Source organism: Magallana gigas, chromosome 3 (assembly GCF_963853765.1).
Source record: "Magallana gigas chromosome 3, xbMagGiga1.1, whole genome shotgun sequence".
NCBI lineage: Eukaryota > Metazoa > Mollusca > Bivalvia > Ostreida > Ostreidae > Magallana > Magallana gigas.
Window position 1 is genome coordinate 59,719,410 of NC_088855.1, and position 27,779 is coordinate 59,747,188.

General features: G+C 33.6%; 1 protein-coding gene across 1 annotated transcript; it reads right to left on the bottom strand.

Moving 5' to 3' along the window:
* Positions 1-469: 469 nt before the first annotated feature.
* On the bottom strand, positions 470-27,603 carry LOC105341433 (two pore channel protein 1). The gene is made up of 26 exons (XM_034483609.2): positions 27,470-27,603; positions 22,853-23,163; positions 21,394-21,507; positions 20,470-20,600; positions 17,900-17,988; positions 17,673-17,707; positions 16,003-16,061; positions 15,222-15,321; positions 13,823-13,939; positions 13,403-13,466; positions 13,141-13,250; positions 12,826-12,892; positions 11,967-12,011; positions 11,469-11,525; positions 10,926-10,991; positions 10,705-10,777; positions 9,856-9,960; positions 9,404-9,475; positions 9,104-9,193; positions 8,631-8,728; positions 7,733-7,779; positions 4,979-5,047; positions 4,424-4,514; positions 3,886-4,007; positions 3,390-3,467; positions 470-3,047 (listed from the first exon to the last, which is right to left on the bottom strand). Exons 1-26 carry the CDS (start codon positions 27,531-27,533, stop codon positions 2,811-2,813), a joined length of 2,511 nt encoding a protein of 836 aa, XP_034339500.2. The 5' UTR covers positions 27,534-27,603; the 3' UTR covers positions 470-2,810.
* Between the last annotated feature and the right edge of the window lie 176 nt (positions 27,604-27,779).

Below are 27,779 nucleotides of genomic sequence, written 5' to 3' on the forward strand. Positions count from 1 at the left end.
TGGAATTAACGGAACCAGCAATCATAATGCCGCGCATATACATGTGGGTATATATATATGTAGGTAAGATCGATTTTCAATTTTCAAGTGCCCTATGTATTATTGTAAAAAAATATATATTTTTTTATATAATTCAGTAGCCCATTTGATTGCAGATAACTTTTACGGGGAACAAATATAGTTTGTTAAGGTATCATATATCAGGTAGAGCTTTAAAGCAAACCCAACACAATCTCAAGTAAAGCGGAAAATACTCGTATGTTACATATATATCTTCGTTAGACCAAATACAATATTAATACAGCAATAATATACACTGTTCTGCCATTGCAAAATAAATAACTACCGGTATAAATCAAGACACTGAACTTGGAAGAAAATTACTCTACAGGTAAACATCGAAACAAGGTCAATGTTGTCAATGTTTTAAATCGTTTTGTCAGGGGTAGGTAATAAATAACACAACTGGTGAATGTTACAAATGTTTATTGCACTTGTTCAATAACAGAATCTCTTAAAATGACTGCGTTATGTCTATCCACACACCCAATCTATCAACTAGAAACCTCAGCATTTTATACTACCACGGTTCCACAGCATTTACTGCCGAGATTTTTTTACAGGTGTATATACAAAATATATGAACACATTATGTTTCTTCATGTGCTATGCTAAAAACAACTCTACAATTTTTATATAAATGGCACCAATTAGATAATGACTAAGTAAACAATATAACCAGTATATACATGTAGTGTACTGTTATCACTGCTGTATAAATCTTATCAATATGATATCAATTACATAGAACCGTTTTAACAAGACCTTGGACTTTCAGTAGGACGTAACTATCTATTTCTTGCGTCAAAACAAGTTCAAAATGACGCTGGTTCAAGCAAAATTTACACCGATTGCATAGTCTTTGCTCAAAAGCCAGACAAATCTTGTTGATTTCAAAGAGCCATAGCTGAGTCGCCTGCAATGAAATAGACAGGCCTACGTCACATAGCTGCTTAACACAACTACCTAAAGTCCAACCTCTCGTTAAAATGGTTCTAAATCTATATATTTTTTAATGAATGGAATGTCAATCAATATAATCCTGTTTAAGGCCTATTAAGATATTTGGCTCTGATAAATCGTGTCACAATGGGTGAACCTCACAATGGACTACCTTACAATTATAACGACAATGTTGTGTGTCTTTGGACAGGTACGGCATCATCTGGACAGATTTATATCAAATCATGGAACAGAACACACTGAATAAAACTAGAAAACATGTAAACGGGACATACATCAGTCCCAGGCTTTTTACACACCAACACACACACACACCTACCCACATATATAAACATTAAAGGACTGGATGTATACATATGTGAAGTGATGGTGTAATATCAATTTTTTAATGAAAGGACACTTCAAGAAGTCAGATTCAAAAGTTGTAAGATCTGTCATCAACTGGATTAATTTAATATCACACAGTGTCTCTGTGGTCACTTTGAATTGATGAGGATTTTGGCAAGACTACATGTGATTGTCTACTTTTTGAGAGTTTGCTCCCTTGCATCTTAACAACTCTGTAGCAAATATAGCGAGACATTAAGGTGCCTCACTACACCTTGAAATAGTTTCTCAAATTGGCAGAAAATAACTTGATTATGATAGAAAGCATGATGGATATGAAGTATACATGTCAAATAGGTGGAAAAATGTTCAATTTTAGATAATAAATGATATTTTCAAAAATGTCATTCAGTAAACATGAACAAAAGCCCAAGGTGACCTGCAATCACAAGCATGATACTTTAACCACTGAGCTATGACGATACACATCTGAATTGGTTGATACAAACGGTTTTATTAACAAAACATTTAAATAGCCATCTTGTGACGTAGTGTCTTAAAAAGTATAAGTCTTGGTGTAGTGAAGTACCTTAAAGTGAAAGTGAACCAAAAAGAAATCATAATAAAAAAAGATGAATTGGATCAAACTGATACAATAACTTGTTACTAACTAGATAAAACCAATCAATTAGAAAGGTGATTTCAACATTCATAAACAAGAAACTTAAAACAAGATCTACAATCAAATATTTCCAATGCTAGTTTTTAAGAAATTCATTCTAGTACCGAGTGGAGCTATATACATAATATCACAGTCCACTTGGCATTGATTTATAACGCTTATTTACAGCTAAATCCTGGCTCAAATTCTACCTCAGTTTCTATAGCAAAAGCTCAATTTACTTTTTATCAGCTCTTGTCTGATTAATTTCTTTGCAGCACCTAGCCTGATTTACTTTTTTAAGTATCTAGTTGAAGCATTCTTTTTGAGAACTTGCTATTTTAGAAGAAATAACACTAAATTCTGATGTTGATGATTTTTACAATGAGTATGAAAACTTGATTTAAAAAAACTTTCATTTTCCTAAGATTCATATAAAAAAATGAGAAATTAAAGTACAGTGTTTAAAAACTATATGGGCGGTAATACCCACAGACTGGATGGACATTGCAGACCATAGTGTTCACAAATATGATTTACAAGCATCTAAACACTCCTTGGTATGAAATTATCTTACAAGGCACAAATATACAATAAAATGAAATGATTCAAGTTTTGGCACATCTTTACACCGATCACAGAAATTGACATTGTCCATAAGGTTCTTAAGTCAGAAAAAAAAAATCACTATATTACCAAAAATCCAGTTGTCTGATTAGAAACACTCTGAGGTATGTTCCAAACAAACAAAGGGATCAGACTTTGACCTTGACCTTGGATTTCACCTGACCTTCAGAGGTCACTCTCTCTTTGCCTCTTGATCCTCTGACTCTCCCTGGAGGTTCTCTGCCCCTGGGTTGTAGTAGGCGGGGCTGGATTCCTGAACAAACTCTTCCCTGGGGGTGGGGAGGGTGGGACTAGGGATGAAGTCCTCGTCTAGATCTTCAAGGTCAGCATTGGGGCGACTTCGGCGCCGGAGTTCCGTCATGGTGTGAATGGTCTGGTCCCGGCTATCCTGCTCCTCCTCCAGCCAGCTCTGTTCATACAGGGACATTCTAGTGATAATCTTATTTAAAATAATTCATGAATATGCTAAAAATTTATTCTTTTTATAATTATCATTTAAGGCCACATCTTTGCTAGACAAGCAAGAAAATCCATGGTGTCTCTATTCACTCTATATAATTTGCTATCGTAGATGTTAAGGCCGTTGAACAGCTGAGTGATGTCACATGGTTATATTACTTATATATTTAATTTGACAGCATTATTTTGAACTTATTGGTGACACCTGCATGTACAATAGGGAGAAAATGATAAACATATGCATGTAACTGTACTGCGACACAAAATCTGTCAAAATACGTAAACTCCTAACCTTGACCTCGTCCCCGTACATCCGGAGGCTGAAATCCATCTTATTGCGGTACCTCTCGCCTCGGTACAAGTAAGGGGTCTGAAATAAGGACACACACAATCTATAATAGAGCTCACTGAAAACATGTATTTATCAAACATTTCTACTGTAAAAGTAATCCGTCTTCATGCAAGATTCTAGGTCTGCAAGTACCTGTGTACCATACAGAGGGCACTCGATGACTCAATGTTTTATTGTTTGATATATCGGGTATATACCTAGTTCCTTTCACCAGAATATAAATTATTACAATATTGTAAATGTTGTAAGTATTAATTCATGTACTAGTGTACAAAGTCATTTCTCACTTCTCTATTTCTGAATTGATCAGTCTAACATTAAGTAACTATAAAAAGACAACAAGCGATGAAAACAATCACAAATACACTTAACTTGTTTACCAATATTTAAGATACATCTTAATTACCTGTTAACGAGTTCTACCAGTACTTTTTACCTGTAGATCGGTGGAGTCCTTCTGGAGAGCGATCAATCCACCGGTCCATTTATAGTCATCGTTCTCACACATGATCTTCTCCTCATCACTCAGGTAAACGTGTGCTGTCTGTTTAGCATGGTCTGAGACACAAATTCACAATTTCAGTGTTATCATATTTATTGTTATTATTTATTATTTATTGGCTGACCAAAAAAGCTTTCCAAGAAGGTAAGGAAAATTAAGGCAAAAACCTCAATTTTAAAGTATTTGGAATCATGAAAGATTTTTAAAATCATAAATTTTTGCCAAAAAAGTTGATAAGGAAAATTAGGCAAATGCCTAGGTTCTTAAATATCTGGAATCACTTATTTTGAACCATGAACGATTTTAAAATCAAAAAGTTTTGCCAGACTATCTGACTGACATAAGCCAAGGACTGAACTTCGTTATCCTACATGATTGTGATGTAACAAAACACAACACAGACATTTTTAAGTGTTGTCATTTTGTGACAAGAAGGTTGTCAATATAGGGCAAAATAGATTGATTAATTCACCATCAATGTCGTCCAGTTTGAGTTTCCTTCTGTACTGAATACGGAATAAAAACAGCTCCAGGATGAACGCAACAACAATCGTCATGACAACCTACAAAAGATAAAGAGCTAGCTGGGATAACAATAACATTGTTATATTAAAAACTTAAAATAATTTAAACTGACAGTTGCTGCTCATATTTATCCAGGTGTATTGAGGATAAGATAAACTGTATATTCCTAATTGACCACGAGGAAGAAATCGCGAAAGGCACCCTTCGCGGATTTTTAAATCTTGCTTTTATTTTCTAAGAGTTAAAAACTATAAGAAATAAGGATAGAAATTCCGGGATTGCGATTTTATATTCTCGCGATTTGATCCGAAACCGCTGGATTGCGGAATTAAGTACTTGCGTAATAAAAGGAATTTACAGTAGGATTGCTACATGTAATATTAACAAGGATAATCTTCTTGTCCAGATGGTGATAGTAATAAAGTCTTGTCAACATCACACAATACAGGATGTCTTAGAAGAACATAATAATAGGTACATGTATCTAGTCCTAGTCTCTTACCATCATCACAATGTAAAACGTCATAAAGAAGACCCGCGATACTTCTCCTATATGATGTGCAAAGCCATCCTATAAATACCAGGAAAAAAGAACATCATGTTATATTGTCGAAATGCATGTCACATTCATTTTTAATTTGCAAAAATAAAAAATATTTACATATGAATTGAAATTTCAAAATATAACTTACGAAAACAAAATTTTTGAACAAATGTGCTTCATTTTTGCAAAATTTGTAATATACAAAAATACAGCACATACAGTTATTAACATGTCTATGTTTCCACGTACACAGTAAGTAACAAAATTCCAACATTCCAAAACACTGAATAAAAAAGATGTGATTTTTTTCAGGTAAAGATCATTTGAAACATCCTGTAAATTTTAATGATTCTCTATATGATACTCTTATATAGAGAACTATGAAGTGATATACCATGATAATGAAGTGATTACATACCATGATAAAGTGAAGTGACTATGTAACATGATGTAATGAAGTGACCACATACCATGATGTAATGAAGTGACTACGTACCATGATATAATGAAGTGACTATATACCATGATATAATGAAGTGACTATATAATATACTGTAATGAAGTGACTATGTGCCATGATATAAGGAAGTGACTATATACCATACTGTAATATAGTGACTATGTGCCATGATATAAGGAAGTGACTATATACCATACTGTAATATAGTGACTATGTGCCATGATATAAGGAAGTGACTATATACCATACTGTAATATAGTGACTATGTGCCATGATATAAGGAAGTGACTATATACCATACTGTAATGAAGTGACTATGTGCCATGTTATATTAAAGTGACTATATACCATACTGTAATATAGTGACTATGTGCCATGATATAAGGAAGTGACTATATACCATACTGTAATATAGTGACTATGTGCCATGATATAAGGAAGTGACTATGTGCCATGATATAAGGAAGTGACTATATACCATACTGTAATGAAGTGACTACGTACCATGATATAATGAAGTGACTATATACCATACTGTAATGAAGTGACTACGTACCATGATATAATGAAGTGACTATATACCATACTGTAATGAAGTGACTACATACCATGATGTAATGAAGTGACTACATACCATGATATATTGAAGTGACTATATACCATACTGTAATGAAGTGACTATGTACCATGATATAATGAAGTGACTATATACCATACTGTAATGAAGTGACTATGTGCCATGATATAAGGAAGTGACTATATACCATACTGTAATATAGTGACTACGTACCATGATATAATGAAGTGACTATATACCATACTATAATATAGTGACTATGTGCCATGATATAAGGAAGTGACTATATACCATACTGTAATGAAGTGACTATGTGCCATGATATAATGAAGTGACTATATACCATACTGTAATATAGTGACTATGTGCCATGATATAAGGAAGTGACTATATACCATACTGTAATGAAGTGACTATGTGCCATGATATAATGAAGTGACTATATACCATACTGTAATATAGATATCATGTGCCATGATTTAAGGAAGTGACTACATACCTGTATAATGAAGTGATTACATAACATGATATAATGAAGTGACTATGTACCATGATAATGAAGTGACTATATACCATACTGTAATGAAGTGACTATGTGCCATGATATAATGAAGGAACTATATACAGTCGGTTCAAGAACATCTTTTACAACATACACCATAGCATTGCATAGCATTGAAATCTCATACCATAGAAAACAATCTCATAGAATCGCATCCGGCATATCATACCATAGCATAGCATACAATATTATTTTAACTGGGTTTTAAATGTTTTTATATGAAAAAAAATAAATGTTAACATTATAGATTTGTCATTAACTTTGGCTTCTAATTATTTTACTTCGAAATATGTAGAACTCTTCTGTGTTTTTTTTCAAATCTCATAGCATACCATAGCATAGCATAGCATACCATATCATTAAGCCCTTCATTTCAATTTCTCATAGCATAGCATACAATTCTCATAGCATAGCATACAAATCTCATAGCATATCATTAAAATCGCATACCATAGCATAGCATACAATTGTAAAAGATATGCATGAAATGACTGTACCATGATATAATGAAGTGACTACATACCATGATATAATGAAGTGACTACATACCATGATAATGAAGTGACTACGTACCATGATATAATGAAGTGACTACATACCATGATAATGAAGCGACTATTTACAATGATGTAATGAAGCGACTACATACCTTGATAATGAAGTAACTATTCACCCTGATGTAATAAAGTGACTACATACCATGATATAATGAAGTGATAACTTAACATGATATAATGAAGTGACTATGTACCATGCTGTCATGAAGTGACCATGTACCATGCTAATGAACTGACTATGTATCATGATATAATGAAGTGACTACATACTATGATATAATGAAGTGATAACTAAAGATGATATAATGAAGGGACTATGTACCATGATGTAATGTAGTTACTATGTACCATGATATAATGAAGTAACTACATACCATGATGTAATGAAGTTACTACATACCATGATGTAATGAAGTGACTACATACCATGATATAATGAAGTGACTATATACCATACTGTAATATAGTGACTATGTACCATGATATAATGAAGTGACTATATACCATGCTGTAATGAAATGACTATGTGCCATGATATAATGAACTGACTACATACCATGATAATGAACCAGTTGTTAACCACGGTCAGCTCAAACAGCGTCACTGTCAAAATAAGCACAATCATTAACAGTGTTCAATAGAAACCTATTGATAAAACTATTTCACTTAAGGTATCCGATCCATAATAGCCTCAGATTCAATGAATCTGGCTGCATAACAGATATGTATGGGCTTAACACTCTTGAACAAATTGTTCCTATAATTTAAGTATCAATATGTAAGTGTGGAATGTGTCCTAATTAATGACCTTTTCCTTTTTCTTAAGAGTTGTCCCCCTTTGCTTTATTCTATAAAAATTAATTCTAAAAAAATCTACACGGAATAAAATTTATTTTCAATAGTTTTTGTATTCCCATTGATAAAATACATCTTTCCACCAAAACATTTTTTAATATTCCTAGTAATTACTTTTTTATCTTAAAAAATGTGCTTGTCTCCATAGACCTTAATGCAAATCTTTATTAATTAATTACTGCTTAATTAATAATATTTTTGAAAATTTCTCTCGGTAAATCTTTTTCTACAGTAACTCTTAAATGCTTTAAATGAATATCAAAGTATTAAATACATGATGAATATTCAAGGTTGGAAAAATTTGGTCCTAATATGGATCGGATACCTTAAATCAAAGTTTTAGGCTTCTAAAAAATTTACATATCCCCCATAGTGAGCATCTTAAAAGTGACATGGACATGTTTTAAAATCAAATTTATATAATTCCATTTTGACTTATTACATTTCACTGATTTACATGTATTGCTAATGGATAGCCAAAACTTCAACGTCAGTTGTTGAGGTTGATTATTTTAAGGACTGGTCTATGAATACAGGGACTTTGATACTACCTACCCCCGGAGACCATGAAACCTACCCCCAGAGACCATGAAACCTACCCCCGGAGATCATGATGTTGCTGAAGTCGTTCAGATAGTAGTAGCCCTGTGTTCTGCTGTCATTGGTGAAGCGGTAGAAGTCCTCTACGCTTGTGTTTCTACAAAACAAATTCAAAACAAACCTTAACAAACCATTGCTCGACCGATAGAAGTCTTCCACATTTAAGTTTCTACAAATATTATTAAATAATGAAACTTCAACTGAATACCTATACATGTATTAGATAAAGGCCTATCAATGTACGACATCCATGCAAAATCTGTTGCAAGTCATACGTGAACTCCACGATCATTGACTATGTAACAATGTATAACAATCCCATAATACTTAAAATAAGTAGATGTTTTTCATACTAATTCAATAAAATTCAATTTACAATTATGAACAATCACTAAAAGGGGCATTTTTGTCAGAGAAATTCCCTGAACTGAAAACTTGCTTACTACTTATTGCTCCAGTATGGATGACTTACTTGCAGCAGTTCTTGAGATCTACATAAAGGAAGCACTCCATGCCGACAATGGCAAAGAAATAGTACACCAACATTATGACAACCACCAGGCTGAAACCAAAGGTCAAGGTCAAGTTAAAACTAACACACAAACAACTATACAAACCCATTTTATTCATGTTCTCTTCAGATTTCAGAAATCTTTTTAAGAAACTGTAGATTTATCAAGTACATTTTTATGTTTGTGTGGTTTTTACACTGATTTACATGGATATTGGTAACCAATAGCAACAGTGAGCTGTGAACAGTCGGTAACCTTACCTGATGAGTCTGGAGAAGAGAACGAACAATGTCCCCAACACGTCCCGGTAACTCCGCTTGACCTTGAACAGTCTGTGCATACAATGGACAGAGAATTGGAAACCAGTGAGATTTAGTTACAGGAAAGAATGAATCAAAATTTCAAAAATTTGATGTCAGAGCAATACATGTACTTGTCAATAAATCTATCTGACACATAGTATTTATTCATGAAACCATGTAACAAAGTTGATGCTATTCATCCAATTGACAATAACAATTTCTAATTGATAAATCCCTAATATCTTGATGCAAACATGTGAGAGTGATATCAGTATATACTAGTATATTTTGATCCTCGAAGTTAAGAGATATCTGCAGCTGTTATATCTTGATATTAGTAATCTTTAAAATGAAAACAGTAATGACAAAATTTTGTGCTGGTAATAAAGTAATTTATCTGCATTAATTACCGCAGTAGTCTGAATGGGCGGAGTACAGTGATGTAGAAGAATGAGTCGTTGAAGTACTCGCCCAGTAATCCTACCACGCTGGTCATTGTCACCAGGAAGTCAAACCTACAACAGACCGACAACGTTACTATTAATAACACCATCAGTACTCGCCCAGTAATCCTACCACGCTGGTCACCGTCACCAGGAAGTCAAACCTACAACAGACCGACAGCTTTACTTTTAATAATGGACGATCACTGGACAACGTTACTATTAATAATGGACGATCACTGGACAACGTTACTATTAATAATGGACGATCACTGGACAACGTTACTATTAATAATGGACGATCACTGGACAACGTTACTATTAATCATGGAGGATCACTGGTCAACGTTACTATTAATCATGGAGGATCACTGGTCAACGTTACTATTAATAATGGACGATCACTGGACAACGTTACTATTAATCATGGAGGATCACTGGACAACGTTACTATTAATCATGGACGATCACTGGTCAACGTTACTATTAATCATGGACGATCACTGGTCAACGTTACTATTAATAACACCATTACCATCAACAATGGACGTTCAAACAGATATATAGCAGTAGAATCCTACTTCAATGTGAGGAATTAATATCTGTGTCAGATCAAGTGAAGCCATTGCAGATATCAAGATCTTGCTTTTAATTTCCTGACAGTGAAAGCTATGTGAAATTATTATAACATTTTGTGTTTGCAATTCTATATTCTTATTGTTTATGTAGTAGATTGACCCTGAATTAAGTGCTCACAGAAGCTACTGCTGTAACACATGTAAACCCTTTATCAGAATACTTCAAAACGATACTCACAAATCCCAACCGGTTGTAAAATATTCTACTGGACCTTTGCCAAGAATTTTAATGGAAGCTTCTAAAGTGTATACTGAAAGAATCGTGGATAAGGTATGTTAGATACATCCAAAAAACAAATTACATTCATGTTTTATTAAATATGACTGATCTGTCAACATTTATATTTTCTTTGTATATAATCTACATGAAAATATCATAGGAAAAACAAAGAGACTTACTGCATATAAAAATAATGGAAGCCCAGGTAATTGTAAAGTTGTAGTGCTTAACATCAATATTCTCCCCTTAAAAACAAAAACAGATCATTTTTACACATTGCACTGCACTGTCCAATGTAACTATATGATCACCCAAGTCTTTCCTACCTATTCTTACACTGCCTACTCTGTCATTAGAGCGTTTACTATCCATTGCTTAACTCTCAGATCTTTCTTATTTTATACAGTGAGCTCGCTAATGTTAAAAAATCTTCTCTCACAGCATTCTGCTAACTTTTTCTTACCCTAACCGCTACTCTTTGTGACCTTTTCTTTCCTTGACCTCTACTTTAAATAACCTTTCCTCTCCTTGACTTCGCTCTCTATGACACATCTTTCCATGACCTCTACTTGACACTACCATTTCTGTCCTTGACCTCTACATTCCCTGATCTTTTTATATCCTTGACATCTACTCTCCATGACATTTTTTGTCCTTGACCTTTATTTTCCTTGACCTTTACATTCTTCAACCTATTTAAACTTCCTCTAACCTTCACTTACGTGAGAGAGAAATAGTCTCCTCTAAGATCCAAGCAAAATTGACAGCAATTACCAAGTCTGGAAAAATCAGTGAGTTCATGTACATGTATTTGTCAAAAAGATCTGTATCTAACATCCTCAAATTATCCAGTGTACAAAAAATAGTAAAAACTTTATCTTCATATGAACAATTACGTTGACAGTTAATAGGCATACACTGGCAACAGACATATCTTTGATTGGTTTTAGATGATCAGTATTGTTTTTATGATTTTTTTTAGGGTTTGGTTAAATTTAAAATTTGAAATTCATGTACAGGTTATAAGCTGCAAAACGTAAACTCTATCAATAAGTGTCCAGGAAGCATTCCTGGATCTATGCTGGTCTCAAGAAGACCAAGGCATTAGGCATTTTTTCCAACAGAACTTCAGTCCTGGTTATGCTTCAGAATCATTTTATCTCTCATTAGACTTTTAGTCCAAGTTTATATAAATTATAATCTTATCAAACAATACTTACATATGAATCCTTCAAAACCTCGCCAGTTGACAAATTCATTCAGTTCTACAGATGAAAAATAAAATCCAGAAGTTAAAAAGATTTTAATCAATGTCCATCGGGTAAGAGTACATGTCATTGAAACACTTTCATCATTTTTGGCCAAAACTTTTCAAATTGAAGTTTAAAATAGAATTTAACTCATTTTTCAATTTCATAAAATGAAAAAATGAAAAATGAGTTATTCATCTTTGCAAAACAGAAATAAAATTTATCTGCATGTGGCAGCATTTGGCCTAATGTGACAAAGCCTGAAAACTAACAATTCATTTTATTGATCTATCTATAACTTGTATTGATCTGAACTGCTTTATCGCTTTTCATTGTTCTTATAGAAACTTTCAAAGGTTGATCCCATTTCATATATCAAAAGTTTGCATAATATACATTATATATTACTGAAAATGCCCCTCTCACCCCTTCTCTCGATAATGAACCATATACTTCAAAGAATACCAATAAGAGAGCCTAAAATTGACTATAAAGTTAACAAGGACAAGTTTAAGTGATGAATGCTTAACTTTTACTATGAAAAGAGCTACTGTATGCAGGGATATATATTGATAGGGTCATTGGCCACAAATCTATGTATCCTTGGAACTGTGATTTTCACTTTATTCACGAAAATTGATAATGAAACCACAGTAGGTGTTATGTCATCACTTACTGGTACTCTATAACCATTAAACTATTTCAATGACAAACTAGCATATCACTGACATACCCTTTTTTTGTTTATAATTTTCTAATCACCCAGGGCATTTCATGAGGTTAAATATACTTTAACAATTACTGTCAACTAACTTAAGAAAACACTTACTTTTGAAAATGAAGTTGAATGGATATCTGAAATTTGATGACCAAATCTTGAACTCCTCCTGTTTTGGCTAAAATATGATTACATATAAATAGAATCAAGATTTCATTGAGTTTATTTCAGTGCATAGAAATAACACACACATAATGTTTGATTAGCAGATATCTGAATGACAGTCAAATCAATTCATTAATGCCAATAAAGCATGGCAGAATTACTCCTGGGAGCCTCAATACCCTAATCTCTACATAAATTCCTGTAAGTATATAAAACCAATAAACTGTTGGATCCTGAGGGTGTTAGAGATTGGAGACTGACCTGCCACTGAAGGTCAAGGACACTGTACACGCCGTAGAACTCCTCCATACTGAGACGACCCGACCGCGACTTGTTCAGCGTCTTAAAGATCAGGTAGGCATCTAACCTCTCTATACATAAAACAAACACCACTTTATCATCATGCTATTAGAAAAAAGTAACTGGAAAAAAAATTGTTCATTCATAATTTCATTCATTGTACATTCATCAATTGTATTCATAATTTTATAGATACTAAGGAGTCTGGGCCAGTGAGACCTACTTTTTTTGGGTCGGAGGTACCGCAGCATTCCGATAAAGTTCCTGATATTGACTGTGTTAGAATCCTACAAGATAAAAGCATTCAGTCAGCTTGGTCCTTCAGACACTTGTGTAGAAAAATATTCATATGAGACTAATAATTTTTATGTTCAAGATATAACTGAAATATGAATGAAATATTGTTGTTTCCTATATAAACCCTAGGAATAGTATCCACTATAATGATAGAAATTTAGCGTTCACAATTTTATGTTCTCACGATTTGATACAATACAGCCGAATAGCAGAACTAAGTAATTGGGTAAAATAAGGAATCTACAGTTAATATTAATGACTGTTTTGTATAAAGACTTCTAAGGATCTGTTAGCTATATGTATATATTTTGTAACAAAATTATGCAGGCATTCTAAAGGTGCATACCTGTTTTGTAACAAGGAGCTTGAAGGCATGTTGGCAGCCAATCCTCTTGTGAAAATATAACCTCTTTAATTTTCTCTTCTCCAGATTTGAAAACGTATCGTACACAACAGCAAGTAGCTACAACAAGGCGATGAATTACTGTGGAGTTTCCTCTTAGGAAAATCATTAACATAAAATGGTTTAGCTTTGTCAAATTATGACTTGCATTAAAAGCTGCAATCTGCTTGACATCACTTTTTAAAACTTGTAGAATTTAATGTCATTTATTTTGGACATTAAATTGTCCTTTTTTTTCACATAATGATAGAAAATAAAACATTAAAAAATTTCTATAAAATACTTAATGAGGCCGGGTCTAATTTGTTCTGACCTTAATTTTTGATTGATTTTTTTTTACATGAAAAACTAATGATATAATTATAATTTTAAGATAACAAAAAAAATAAGACATTTACCACACCGTTTGTTTAAGGGGTCATCTCAAAGTTTGTTAATTTTTAACATAGGACCCATTGGGATTTTGCTTGAAATGTATCAATTTTGCACATTTTTTACATTTTTTTTTAAACTTTTGCCCTAAGGATTTCTTTTTCTGTTCTATAATTAAAGTTATTGCTAAAACGCATCAAATGGTCAAATAAAAAAAACCTTTCACCTCCTGGTTTTTTCCAGGGGTCTTATCAAAGTTGTTTTTTGTATGCCCAATTTCCCAGATTTGTCAGATTATGGCTATATTTTATTTGACAAAGGCGGAAATAGTGATCTTTATAGTATTATTAAAACATTCAGACATATTTAAGTAATAAATAAATATATGACATCACATAAGAAGGGTCATTAATATAAAATATATGGTTACTGTCTTGAAATATATGAATTAAGCTATATTTAGGCGGGTTAAGAAAATGTGACGGAGGGCTCTTCACGTTTTCGACCCGAGCCCAAATATAGCTTATACATCAAGACATTTATGTTTATTTCACAATATAATATCAATTTTACGCATCAAATAAGCTATTTTCAACACATTTTGCTGAATATCTGCAGTTGAAACTATCAAGCCATGGCGTCAACAAAGCATATAGATGACGCCACAATACAAATGAAACGCTGCGCGAAAGCGTACGTACTCGTTCTGTACTCGGCCTCATTAATATACAAAAAGGAATACTTCAATTTAAGAGTGGGGTAAAATTGTGATACCAGACTGAGACATCATAATAATGGTGAGCAACTGTACAGATGGTGGGGGGAAATGGAGAAGGTCCATTAGATGTTAGATAAATGCTCTGCATTATTCTAATTGCATTAAAAGCATCAAAATATTTTTAAGGAAAGTGTAAGCATATTTGAAAATAGATATTCGGTGACATAACTTCCTCTCAGGAAATAGACTCACCAGATTCATAAGGAAATACAGAACTAAGGCCAGATACACAATGAAAAAGGCAGCGTTGAACCGCGAGCTGGCGTAGGCTGGCATCATCACGTCCGGGAAACTGAAGGCAAGGACAGTCAAGGTTAAAGCACTGGTTATAGCATTGATTTTGAAAAAAAAATTAATGAGCTAATTAATGCAAAAGCTTGAGATGCTTTGTTTTAAAAGGAGGGGGGGGGGTCAGGACTATCAAACAGAAATCACACAATTTTCTTACTTTAGTACACATAATGTGGTTTTTTTTACAAAATCAATTGTTACTGGAAGAGAATTACAAAAATTCATTGTCAAAATGATTTTATTATAAGTCTTTGAATTCTCCAATTTACATTCAAAAGTAACTTAATGATTTAATTTCACATTTATTAACAGCATTTTATATATTGAAACACACTTAAAAACAAAGTGCCAGAAATGGGTGATTTCGCTTCATTATAAGAGTAATTTGTAATATGTGTCAAGTTTACAACATGTTAATAAGTCACAGGGAATGAAAATCACTTCACTGTAGGTGTCAAATCATTATAAACGTGTTCACTATAACTGTGTTTCACTGTATATCTAAATATTTACCGTAAATAAAATATCCTCTTTTATAAAAATTTGTGTTCAATTATGCCCAATATGTTTGCATGTGTCTAACAGCTTCGACATGTTTGTAAATTAGTATAGGGAGTCAACAGTAGCATTGGGCGGCCTCGTTAGTGGTATATGCGGGGTTACAACGTATGAGGGTGCTTACTTTGCAGTGGTCAATAAAACAAAGAGGCTGACAAAGCTGTCCTGTAGAGTGCTGAAATACTGCAAAAGAAAGTCAGAGTCAGTCCCTACAGGTCCAGAGAAGGGGCCCCAAAAGCTACCATCATCACACATGGAATAATACAGCACATAGGAGCCACAATAGCTAGCACATTTTTACACAGAATTGTATCGTAAATACAGTTAAACTCCATTATATTTAAGTCCTAGGGACTAATGGATTTACTTCATTATATCAATAAATTGTAATATCTGTATAACCAATTCGTAATAATAACTATAGCGAAATCACTATTTTCTTTCACTAGACTACAATTTTTGCTAATTGAGGCTTAAAATGATAATACATTCTTTTGATACCTTTAATAATCGGATTGTGAATTAAAGAATTTATGTGAAAATAAATTCATTTAAACTGTTATGTTCAATGATGGTGCAAACTTTTTAAACTGTAGAGAAATTTGTTGTAAAAGTGTTAAAATTCATCATTATTCACCTCTACGGGACTCAAAATTAGTTTGCTATAACCGTAATTCTTTATATCTGACTTCATTATAACCATAAAATTTTGCAAAGATTTGTTAAGAATTTTAACAGAAACTCAAAAAAACTTCATTATAATTTCGAGATTTTGCTTTATCCGTTTTCGTACCTAACGAGTTTTCTGCACAAGCCTAAATACCTTCAACATTTATACATGTACATAGAATTTAACAATACATAGGGCCCCAATACACCCCTGCGAATGTGTTCGGAATGTTTTCTTTATCGTTGCTAAGTATGTAATAAATCCAGAGGTGCTCGAATGAAAGTTCACGAGACTTCACCGAGATTTCTTCAGTTCCTGTGAAATTTCGAGCGGAAGTATAAGTGTTCGGATAAAATTCTCAAAATACGTAAGTACTGATCGATTTTCATATCATATTTTACTTTAATTTATGTTAAAACATCAACATCTTTTAAGATGTATGTCTTATTTCACCATCTAGCGGTTTTTTAAAATTAAACGATGATATTCAGAATAGAGTTATCGTTCGTGTTCGCCCACGTGTAGAGTGGTTGATAATATAAACATTGGGTTGCTTAATAAAATCATAGCCATGTTTGATGCTTGTGGTGTGCAATACCATGTTTTTAAAAAAAATAATGGGTGAATGTTTTGCATAAAAACTTAGTATATCGAGCCATTTTCAAGGAACATTCTGCATAAAATAGTACAGTCTGTTTCACTATTGATGTTATTACTAGGTCAGGCGCGGATCGAAAATTAATTCTTAGGGGGAGATCTCTACTACGAATGTTAGTTGTCGCAACAGCAGAAAAATAACTATTTTTTGTATTGTCACATTTATTTCTAGAACACATTTTATCCACCAATTAATGAAGATAAAGTTTAAAATCAATAAACCTCTAGAATTTATATTTGACTACAAGTACCTAGATTCTCTAAAATAGACTATAAACACGAGGCACGATTTTTACTGCGAAACTGAAAGTGTCAAATAAAACCACGTGGTCTAAAATTTAAATGACAATAACATTCGCAGGGGTGAATAGCTAGTATGTTCTGCCAAATGAATGAATTCATTGTTTAGATAAGCATTATTTTACCATCAAGTATAGGAGTCAGCATTTTCTGTCAAAGTTTCTTACCGTGTCATTGGCAACTTGCGAGAAGAGATAAAATCCTGAAAATAAAAATACACCAAGTTGTGTATACTTTGCTTAATCTGTTAGTTACAAGAGTGAATATGGGACAGGGTTTTTGTCTGTTCCAAAACTACAAGTGTGCATGCAGTCTGACATAAGAAATTTTAAGGTAAATCAAATTTAGAACAAATCTAGAAGTGAAGGGATTAAATATTGTGCTCAAATCTTACCGAGTATGGAGAAAATTAAGATGAAGAACATGAGTAGGAAGATGAGTTCTAGGATTGGAGGCAGGGACATGAGGATCTGACGACTGATTCTGTAATCAAGATTAACAAGATTAATGTGATCATCCAATATACTTATATCAAGTCCAACTCTGACGACTGATTCTGTAATCAAGATTAACAAGATTATTGTGATAATCCAATACACTGATATCAAGTCCAACTCTGACGACTGATTCTGTAATCAAGATTATTGTGATAATCCAATACACTGATATCTAGTCCAACAACAGCATTTAATGTCCATAATCCAATCAAGAAAATCCAGTTCAGTGTAACCATTGTTTTGCACAATACTAGTGAATAAATCAATGCAAATTCATTTTACTTTTCAAAAACATTATAAAACTCTACTTGACTTCAGATCTGATTCTAATCTGACTCCCCTGATATCTAAAACAATGTCCGAGTCTGACCTTCTGACCCTTAGACACCAATACATGTATCAATATATTAGTCTGACCCCTTTTATATCGATACCTGAGCCTGACATTTGACCAATACATGTACAGTAAAACTCGTTTAGTACGAACACGGATATAGCGAATTCTCGGATATAGCGAAATGCTTTTGAATCTCCGGTAAAATTCTTAACTTATCTTAGCAAAATGTACGATTATAACGAATTCGTATATTACGAATTTACGGTTATAGCAACTCATTTTGAGTCCCGTAGAAGTGAATAATAAGGAAATTTCACACTTTTATAACGAATTTCTTTACAGTTAAAAAAGCTGGCACTACCACTTAACATAATAGTTTGAATGAATTTATTTTTCATAACTGTTTTTCAATTCATAATCAGATTATCAAAGGTATCAAAGTAATGTATTTTTATTTTAAGCCTCAATTAACAAAAATTATAATCTTGTGAAAGAAAACATGTATATAGTGAATTCGCTATAGTTATTGTTACGAATTCGTTATACGGATATAGCGAATTACGGATATAACGAAGTAAATCCATTGGTCCCTAGGACTTCGCAATAACCGAGTTTTACAGTATCAATATATTAGTCTCACCCCTTTTATATCGATACCAGAGCCTGACTTTTGACCCCTCTGAAATCAATAACAATATCTGAGTCTGACCTTCTGACCCCTATGATATACAATATCTGAGTCCAACCTTCTGACCCCTACCATCTCAACAACTATATAGAGTCTGGCCTTCTGACCCCTACCATATCAACAACAATATAGAGTCTGACCTTTTGACCCCTCTGATATCAATAACAATATCTTAGTCTGACCTTCTGACCCCTCCGATACCTTTTACCAATCTAATTTGATAGTGTTATCAATATCTGAGTCTGACCATGTGATATCAATATCAGTATCTTAACCAGTCTTTTTGACCCTCTAATAACAATATCTGAGTCTGACCTTCTAACCCCTACGATATCAACAACCATATCGAATCTGACCTTAGCCCCTCTGATATCAATAGCAATATCTAAGTCTGACCTTCTGACCCCTACGATATCAACAACAATATAGAGTCTGACCCTCTGACCCCTCTGATATCAATAACAATATCGAGTCTGACCTTCTAACCCCTACGATATCAACAACAATATCGAGTATGACCTTCTAACCCCTCTGATATCAATAACAATATCGAGTCTGACCTTCTGACCCCTCTGATATCAATGACAATAACTGGGTAACGACATAAATGACATACTAACCATGCATTTCATAGGTATATACAATAGAAATATGTGTTAAAACTTATGTGTTAAAACTTATGTGTAATATTTCAGCGCAAAGAAGCATTTTAACTACAGTTGCTGATTTTGAATTTTGTAATTTAAAATTGATCTGACACAGAAAATGGAAGGTTGTGTTCAGCTAAAAAAAAAACAAAAAGAGTTTCTGCTACATTAACCTTGCTTTCGAAATCTGTAAATGATGGCATGAAAGTTGTAAGTGACTTAGAAGACTTTTGTGTATTAAAAAGCAATTTATACATGACTTTAAATGTTTAGTCAGATCAATTTGGGCACTCGATTACTTTGATTTACTATATGAATTCATTTTCCCAGATATGTTGATAGGTACAAAATATCGTTTTCTTTTTGTTGGTTTTGATTCGGCTGGCCCCGATGAAGACCTTTTCTTATTGGAAGCCATCACACTTAATGGTTTAAACCTTCGGTTTGTCAAAGCAACTCACGATAATAATTAACACTTGCTGTGTCTGTTATATAGCCATATTCAGCATTGTTTACGTAGCTCGTAGATCCAAGCTCAGCTTGGGTTCATAACTGGAAGTCAAACGCGCAACATAATTTACGAACCAAATCCGGAAATCGGGAGATTTTTGGATTGTTCAACAAAAATCGGGTGAAAAGCATGACCCGCCGGGTCATAAAAAATAATCGGGTGAAGAGAAAAAAACGGGTGTGACCCGACGCAAGCGGGTCAGTTGGCAAGTATGGATATCAATAATAATATCTTAGTCTGACCTTCTGACCCCTCTGATATCAATAATAATATCTTAGTCTGACCTTCTGACCCCTCTGAAGTAGTGTGTGTCAATCAGGAAGAGTGGGCGGAGCGCCCTGGTGACCCGGAAGTGATTAGTCTGTCGAATCAGCACCACAACAGACTCTATGAACATAATGGCCAGTGTGACAGACTGAAAAAAGGTGGAATACAAACATTAGTTCCCAAAAGTAGATTTTTAATTGACTGTCCGGTTATTAAGGCAAATTCATTTTAAAGAAAAAATCAAGGTTCTGCTTTTAATATATAGCATTTAGAAATATATTAAATCTTATTTTCTTCTGACAAAATTGTTAATTAAAGGACTATGTGCGGTATGGTCAAATATCTGCCCCCGATTTCAACCAATTTCTAAATAGTATCGTATAAAAAAAATCTTCACAAATCATTGTATAGAGGATGCCTATCACTTTAATCTTGATTTTAGTCATCATTGCTCATTCGCTGTTTATCTATGATGTCACCTAAATGACATAATTCCCGCAAATTTGCAAACAAATGAAAATATTCTCATTTTTGCTCTATATTTTGCATTCGGAAGTATAGAGCGGAGGTCTGCTCAAGTGCGATTTTAACATACGTTTTTCTTCAGATAGTTATACACATTATGCTAAAAAATGGTACTTGAGCAAGCCTGCGCTCGATGTTTCCCAGTCGAAAAACCATCGAAAAACACCCATATTTTGCTACAAAACATCAATTTATCGAAATAATGCAATCTTTCTGACGTCCTTTCTACATTATGACGTCACTGTGGTGTTAAGCTTTTACACCCTTATTTCCAATATGATTTTAACTATCTTTCACCTTAATTTTAAAGCTTTTTCTAAAACTTTGATTTTGGGGGCAAAAAATGCATAAAACCGCACATAGTCCTTTTACACGAATTGTACAGATCTTTAAAGAAACATTAGGTTGAATTTCACCTTGATGGAAGTCCGCTTGTGTTTGATAAAAGTCTTCCAACCTAGCCATCTCATCTTGATGGCTAACTGTAGGGCAAGAATTAGCTGGCCCAGAATCTCCAAAGAACCATGGACCTACAACATAGATTATACATGTCTGAGGAACTCCCCAAAGAGCCAAGGACCTACAACATAGGTTAGACATGTCTGAGGAACTCCCCAAAGAGCCAAGGACCTACAACATAGGTTAGACATGTCTGAGGAACTCCCCAAAGAACCAAGGACCTACAACATAGGTTAGACATGTCTGAAGAACTCCCAAAAGAGCTAAGGACCTACAACATAGGTTAGACATGTCTGAGGAACTCCCCAAAGAACCATGGACCTACAGCATAGGTTAGACATGTCTGAGGAACTCCCCAAAGAACCATGGACCTACAACATAGTTTAGACATGTCTGAGGAACTCCCCAAAGAGCCATGAACCTACAACATAGGTTAGACATGTCTGAGGAACTCCCCAAAGAACCATGGACCTACAACATAGTTTAGACATGTCTGAGGAACTCCCCAAAGAACCATGGACCTACAACATAGGTTAGACATGTCTGAGGAACTCCCCAAAGAACCATGGACCTACAGCATAGGTTAGACATGTCTGAGGAACTCCCCAAAGAACCATGGACCTACAACATAGTTTAGACATGTCTGAGGAACTCCCCAAAGAGCCAAGGACCTACAACATAGGTTAGACATGTCTGAGGAACTCCCCAAAGAGCCATGAACCTACAACATAGGTTAGACATGTCTGAGGAACTCCCCAAAGAGCCAAGGACCTACAGCATAGGTTAGACATGTCTGAGGAACTCCCCAAAGAGCCAAGGACCTACAACATAGGTTAGACATGTCTGAGGAACTCCCCAAAGAGCCAAAGACCTAGAACATATTCATCTTGTTGAATCTTTTTCACAACTCCATATGTGCAAAAAAATACTTGACGTATGCGAACCAACAAAATATAAAATTAATTCTATCAGTTAAGGAAATTGTATTTAATGTTAAAAAACTTAAATCAGTTAGGAATATTAAAAGTGGTTTTTTTCCTAAAAAGCTATATGATAGAGATGATATTCAAACTGTAAACTGAGATGGGTACTTAGCATACATGCTGTATGTACTCTAATGCTTGCAAGGCACTAAGGCATATACAGAACAGGTGATATAGTATGAATATCTTTAAGGGATGGTACTCCAACAAGTAACCAACTGGAAGTACAGTGAAAGCTTATGATATCCCAACAGGTATTGTAAGGTATCAATAATTGTATGAAATGTTCACTCCCACAGGAAGTGCAAGATATTAACACCTGTATGAATGCTTACTCCCACATGGGTTCTTACCCAGACAGGTAGTATAAGATATCAACACCTGGATGGATGTTTACCTTACAGGTAAGGTAAGGTAGGTAATGAATCCTTACCCCTACAGGTAGTGTAAGGAAGGGCACGGCCGGTCGTTCACACGCAGCCAGCAGCAGGAGACCAAGGGCTGCCACCAGGTCCAGAACCTGGAACCACTGATGATGGGCTATCTGATAGGCGGGCAGGGCGTTACAGTTCCGGGGGTGGGTGTAGAACTTGTCGTTGTTCTCGCCTTCCTGTAGAAATATGGCCGCCTCCTGGTAGTTCAGCTCCCATAACTTCCTGTTGTCTCTGCGACTCATTTGGGCAGAGATCGGGATATCGTAGCCCATGTTACCCGTGTCATTGACAATTTCATACTCGGACTCCGCTAACAAAAGAAATTCATTCTGAGTATTAACATGTCTGAATAGAATAAGAAATCATTACAAAGTAACTATATGTCTTGATGACATCTTTGTAACTGCCTAGCTTACAATAACTTACTAACTACTTACATGAACTACATGTTTTTATTAAATTCTATGCTGCAGACTCCAAATGGAAAAAAATATCAAAAATAATTTTAAAAATTTGTAATATATAGAACCACTTTAACAAGACTTTGGATTTTCGGAGGAAAGTAATATCTATTTCTTGTATCAAAACAAGTTAAATATGATGCTAGTTTCGCTGGTTTCAAGTGAACTATGCATAGATTGCATAGTCTTAGCTCAAATGCCAGAGAAAGCTTTTTGATTTCAAAAAGACATGGCTGAGTAGCAAGCAATGACCTAGACAGGCCATAGTCAAAATGCGTTTTGACAACAACTCAAAGTCCATTTAGCTCTTGTTCAAATGCTTCAATCATTGCAGTACTGTAAATTCCTAATTAAACGCGAGGAATTTATATCTGCGTAAAATCGCAAGAAGCATGCCTAGCGGATTTTAAAACCTCCCTATTATTTTCTGGGAGTTGGGAACTATAAGAAATATTCATTTGATAAATGTTCTGCGTTCGCGATTTTACATTCTCCGAATTGATACAAAACCGCAGAATTAAGTACTCGCGTACTATAAGGAACTTACAGTACTCAGTAAAGCTGGTAAAATAAGAGTCAGAAAAAAATTACCATTCTCTAAATCTACAACAAATCTAGATCTACTTCTAGATCTGTAGCAGAAATACTTTCTTCACATCAAAATACATTATTCTCTTACATATTGTATTCAATTTGAAACTTGAATTATTAATTTTGTGTGTTTTAGACAGCCTTCAAATTCCTTCTATAAAATATCCTAAAATACAAAGAAATTCAAATAATTAATTTCTTTGTATATAAATCCTTGATTCAGGTAAGAATAGAATTAATGATAAACAATAAGTAATTTGATTACATTGTTCATTTAAGCACTAAAACATTACTTTTGAAAGATGTTAACTCAAAAGTGCAATGGTGTGTGCATACAAATTGAGTTATGCGCTCTTGCACACAACATTGTGGATTTAAGACCGCATCTTTTAAGAAATAATGCACAAATTAATTACAATTTTATTACATAATTTTATTTTTCATTCTGTTAATCACTAAATAAAACCTTTGGTATAATAATAAATCAATAAATTGAATTCATTTATTCATTTAACAGTTAACAAATTTTACACCAATGAAATGTTTTTCAGTGTAGGTACAAATGCAATTTAACGGGGGGGGGGGGGGGGGGGGGGGGGGGGAAACGTGAATTCAATGTAAATATCATCTATTGGTAATAACATTAAATAAGATCTTTCATGCTTTGATATATCAATAAATTTAATATCACTAGACAGGTGACTTTAACAAATAGGTAATGTGTGCATTTTGAAACAATGGTTAAAATTTAAAACACAAAATGTGGATTTTAAAAATGCAGTGAAAAATGTATTCCTTTTTTAATTGATTTCACCATATACACCTTTATGACATTGTTATTGTAATAACTGGTAGCTTTAAAATTTTATCTCATTCTATAAAAGTGTATGTAAATATAAAATTGATAAATTAAATAATCACACATTGAGTAAACAAATTATTGAATCAGATGTGTTTGAAGCTTTCAATATCATGGTATCCATCATAAATTACTGAATGTTAAGATTCAGAGAAAAAAAAATGACTAAATAAAAATGGTATATTACATGTACATGTACAAGTCTATATGTCAAATGACTATATATATCATAATACCAAATCAGTGATAAAACAATGTGTATTTATTTTAAAAACTACTGGTAATGCTGAAATGTTCCCCCTAGTTAATTTCCTGATCTGATACTCGAGTAAAAGTATGAGTGGGCTAGCGATTAAATGAGAAAATTATTATTTTTTTGTAGGCAAACTTTTAAGGCAATATACATAAATAAATTTGTGAGGAGGATTACATTTTTCAACTTGATTCTAATTTATAAATTAAAAAGATTTAAAATATGAAAAATAGTGCAGAAATAGAACGGAAAACAGCAAAAATCTACCAAAAATTTCCTGGATGCAGTAATTCTATCATTATATTTATAGTTTGTTAAATACAAGTGTGCGGGTCTGTTGAACATGATATATTACATTGGTGAGGCTTTATATGAAATTGTTTTCATATACTGAAGAAGCAGAAATATTTATTGAGTATTTGATTTTGTTACTTTCCTTGGCTTATTTTCAATGAAAATAAATCCTTGATGAAATTTAACCCCGGAATTCAGAAATACAGAATTGATAAATAATAAAAAGTAACAATTTAGAGATTACAAAATGACAGAATTAGTTAGTTAAATCCTTTTCCGTGCCATGAAGGCACATAGGGTTGGTGCTTATCCCCGGTTTCCGTGGTGCTAAGCATAAGCCAGTACCCAATTTCAGCTGTGTGGTCTGGGGTTTGAACCAGCAACCTTTCAGTTACTGGCCTAACGCCCATAACCACTGAGCCATGTGCTTCACCAACTTACAATATGACGAAATTAAATCCCAACAAAAATTTGTTGTTCAAAGACAAAATCTAAGCTAACTAATATCTATGCTTCTATTGTACACACACGACTTTATTTTGCATCCTTTTCATATTTTTTTCCTGAATATGAGTACGATATGAACACGTATCTCTGATGATTGGTACATTTTTCTGTATATTTGTTTTAAGTTTGATTTGAGCCAATAAACTGAACTTGAACTTTACAATGTGCCTGTACAGTAATTATAATTCAGGAGTATTAGAGAACAGGAGATGACAGTCCTTGGCGGCTGTGCTAATGGGGTACAGATCTCACTGATCTAAGAACAATGTGTGAGGTAAATCTAAGGTGATCAAAAATGATGATGTGCTTAGACTCTTTCATAAAAGATTACATGTGTCAGTTGTAGCATAAATCAATATTTGCTAATACAGAGCACACACGCTGATCAGTACAGTATATTAACACATGCTGTCCCTTCCAAAATATTAATAAATACAATACAACCTGACCATCAAAGTGGTTGTAGAATACGAATGCAGTTTGAAAGTTATGTCAGACAAACCTCAATATTTGGACACTAATTTAACTTTATTAAAAGTAAAAAACTACCAATACATATCTGTTCATTAGTATTTCCTTAACCCTTAGAATTTTAATTGTAAATGTACAGACCAATTTCTACCAAAGCCGTGGACTATGTCACCCGGTTAACAGGTGTGTGTCTGTCAGTCAATATATCAGGACTTGATAGCTCATTAGCACAGTACATAGGGGCCCTGGCCCCTGGGTTCAAGTCAATTTGAAACTATTCACAACTGTTTACATACATGTAGTGAACAGAGATGATACGTTGTGCGACTGGTATTTAGAGAATTTTTTTTTTTCGAAGACTTATTATTGTAAAGTGTTGATTTCCTGTTCAGTACTAACACGCAGGAAAACTATCTAATACATTGTAAAAAATGTTATAAATATTAATATGGCATATATATGTTTGTTTATTCAGTTTCGATCTGAGTGTCCTTCAAATTTTTATATTAACTTTGTTATTGTATAAGATTTCCTCCCAGTAAAATCAACATGAGAGAAAAACAAACAATTTTATGACAGACATCATTAACATATATATAATTATATTTTTATGTAAATGATGTTTGATGTAAAAAAAAAATTTTTCTTCTCATGTTTTCATGATATACATGTATAGCGTACATATCGGGCTGGGCCTATAGGATTTCATTTTAATTTCAATTTAGTTAAGTTTCACAGTTTTCAGTGGTGACATTTTCATCGTCATTTTTCCACAAAAATTTCAGCTTGAAATTTATACATCATAAACAGTGTAATGTGATCATCAAGGGTAGGACTGAACACATTATACAGTATCATGTTTCATCACTTGCATCTCATTCCATCTGTTAGGGCTAAAATACTTCCTTAAATGGACACATGTTCGATAAAAAATGTTTTAAAACCTGCTGTAGTCTAGAGAATGTGAACTCTTCTCCTCTGATACTATGGCATCAGACTGAACAAGAGTACTTGTTTAAAAGCTCTAAAAGTAAACAAGTTTGAAAGTGAAAGTTTATCTGTTTATCGGGTAACCTTGTAAAGTTCTTGCTACTTATTCAAAACAATGATCGAGAAGACAGAGTATGTAAAAAAAAGTATACATTAACATTTGCCTCGTTAATTTGTGAGCAATACTTACATATACTTGAAGTCCGCTGGTTTTCACGGATTGGGCGAAGGGGACGGTCTACATTACCCGCCATACTTGTTTATCCATTCGGAAATTCTCCAGTCGTGGGTTCCGAAGGGAAAGTAGTCCTATTGGTATATTCATGCGCTACTTGATAAATAACTTTGTTGAATTATGTGAACATCTGTTTATATTGTTCCAAATTTGAAATTAACTCTCTCAACATGATATTTTGATATATAATTTAAAAGAATACTTATAATCATGAATTGATACATAAGAATATATATAAGATACATGGAACTATCTGTTGCTAGTG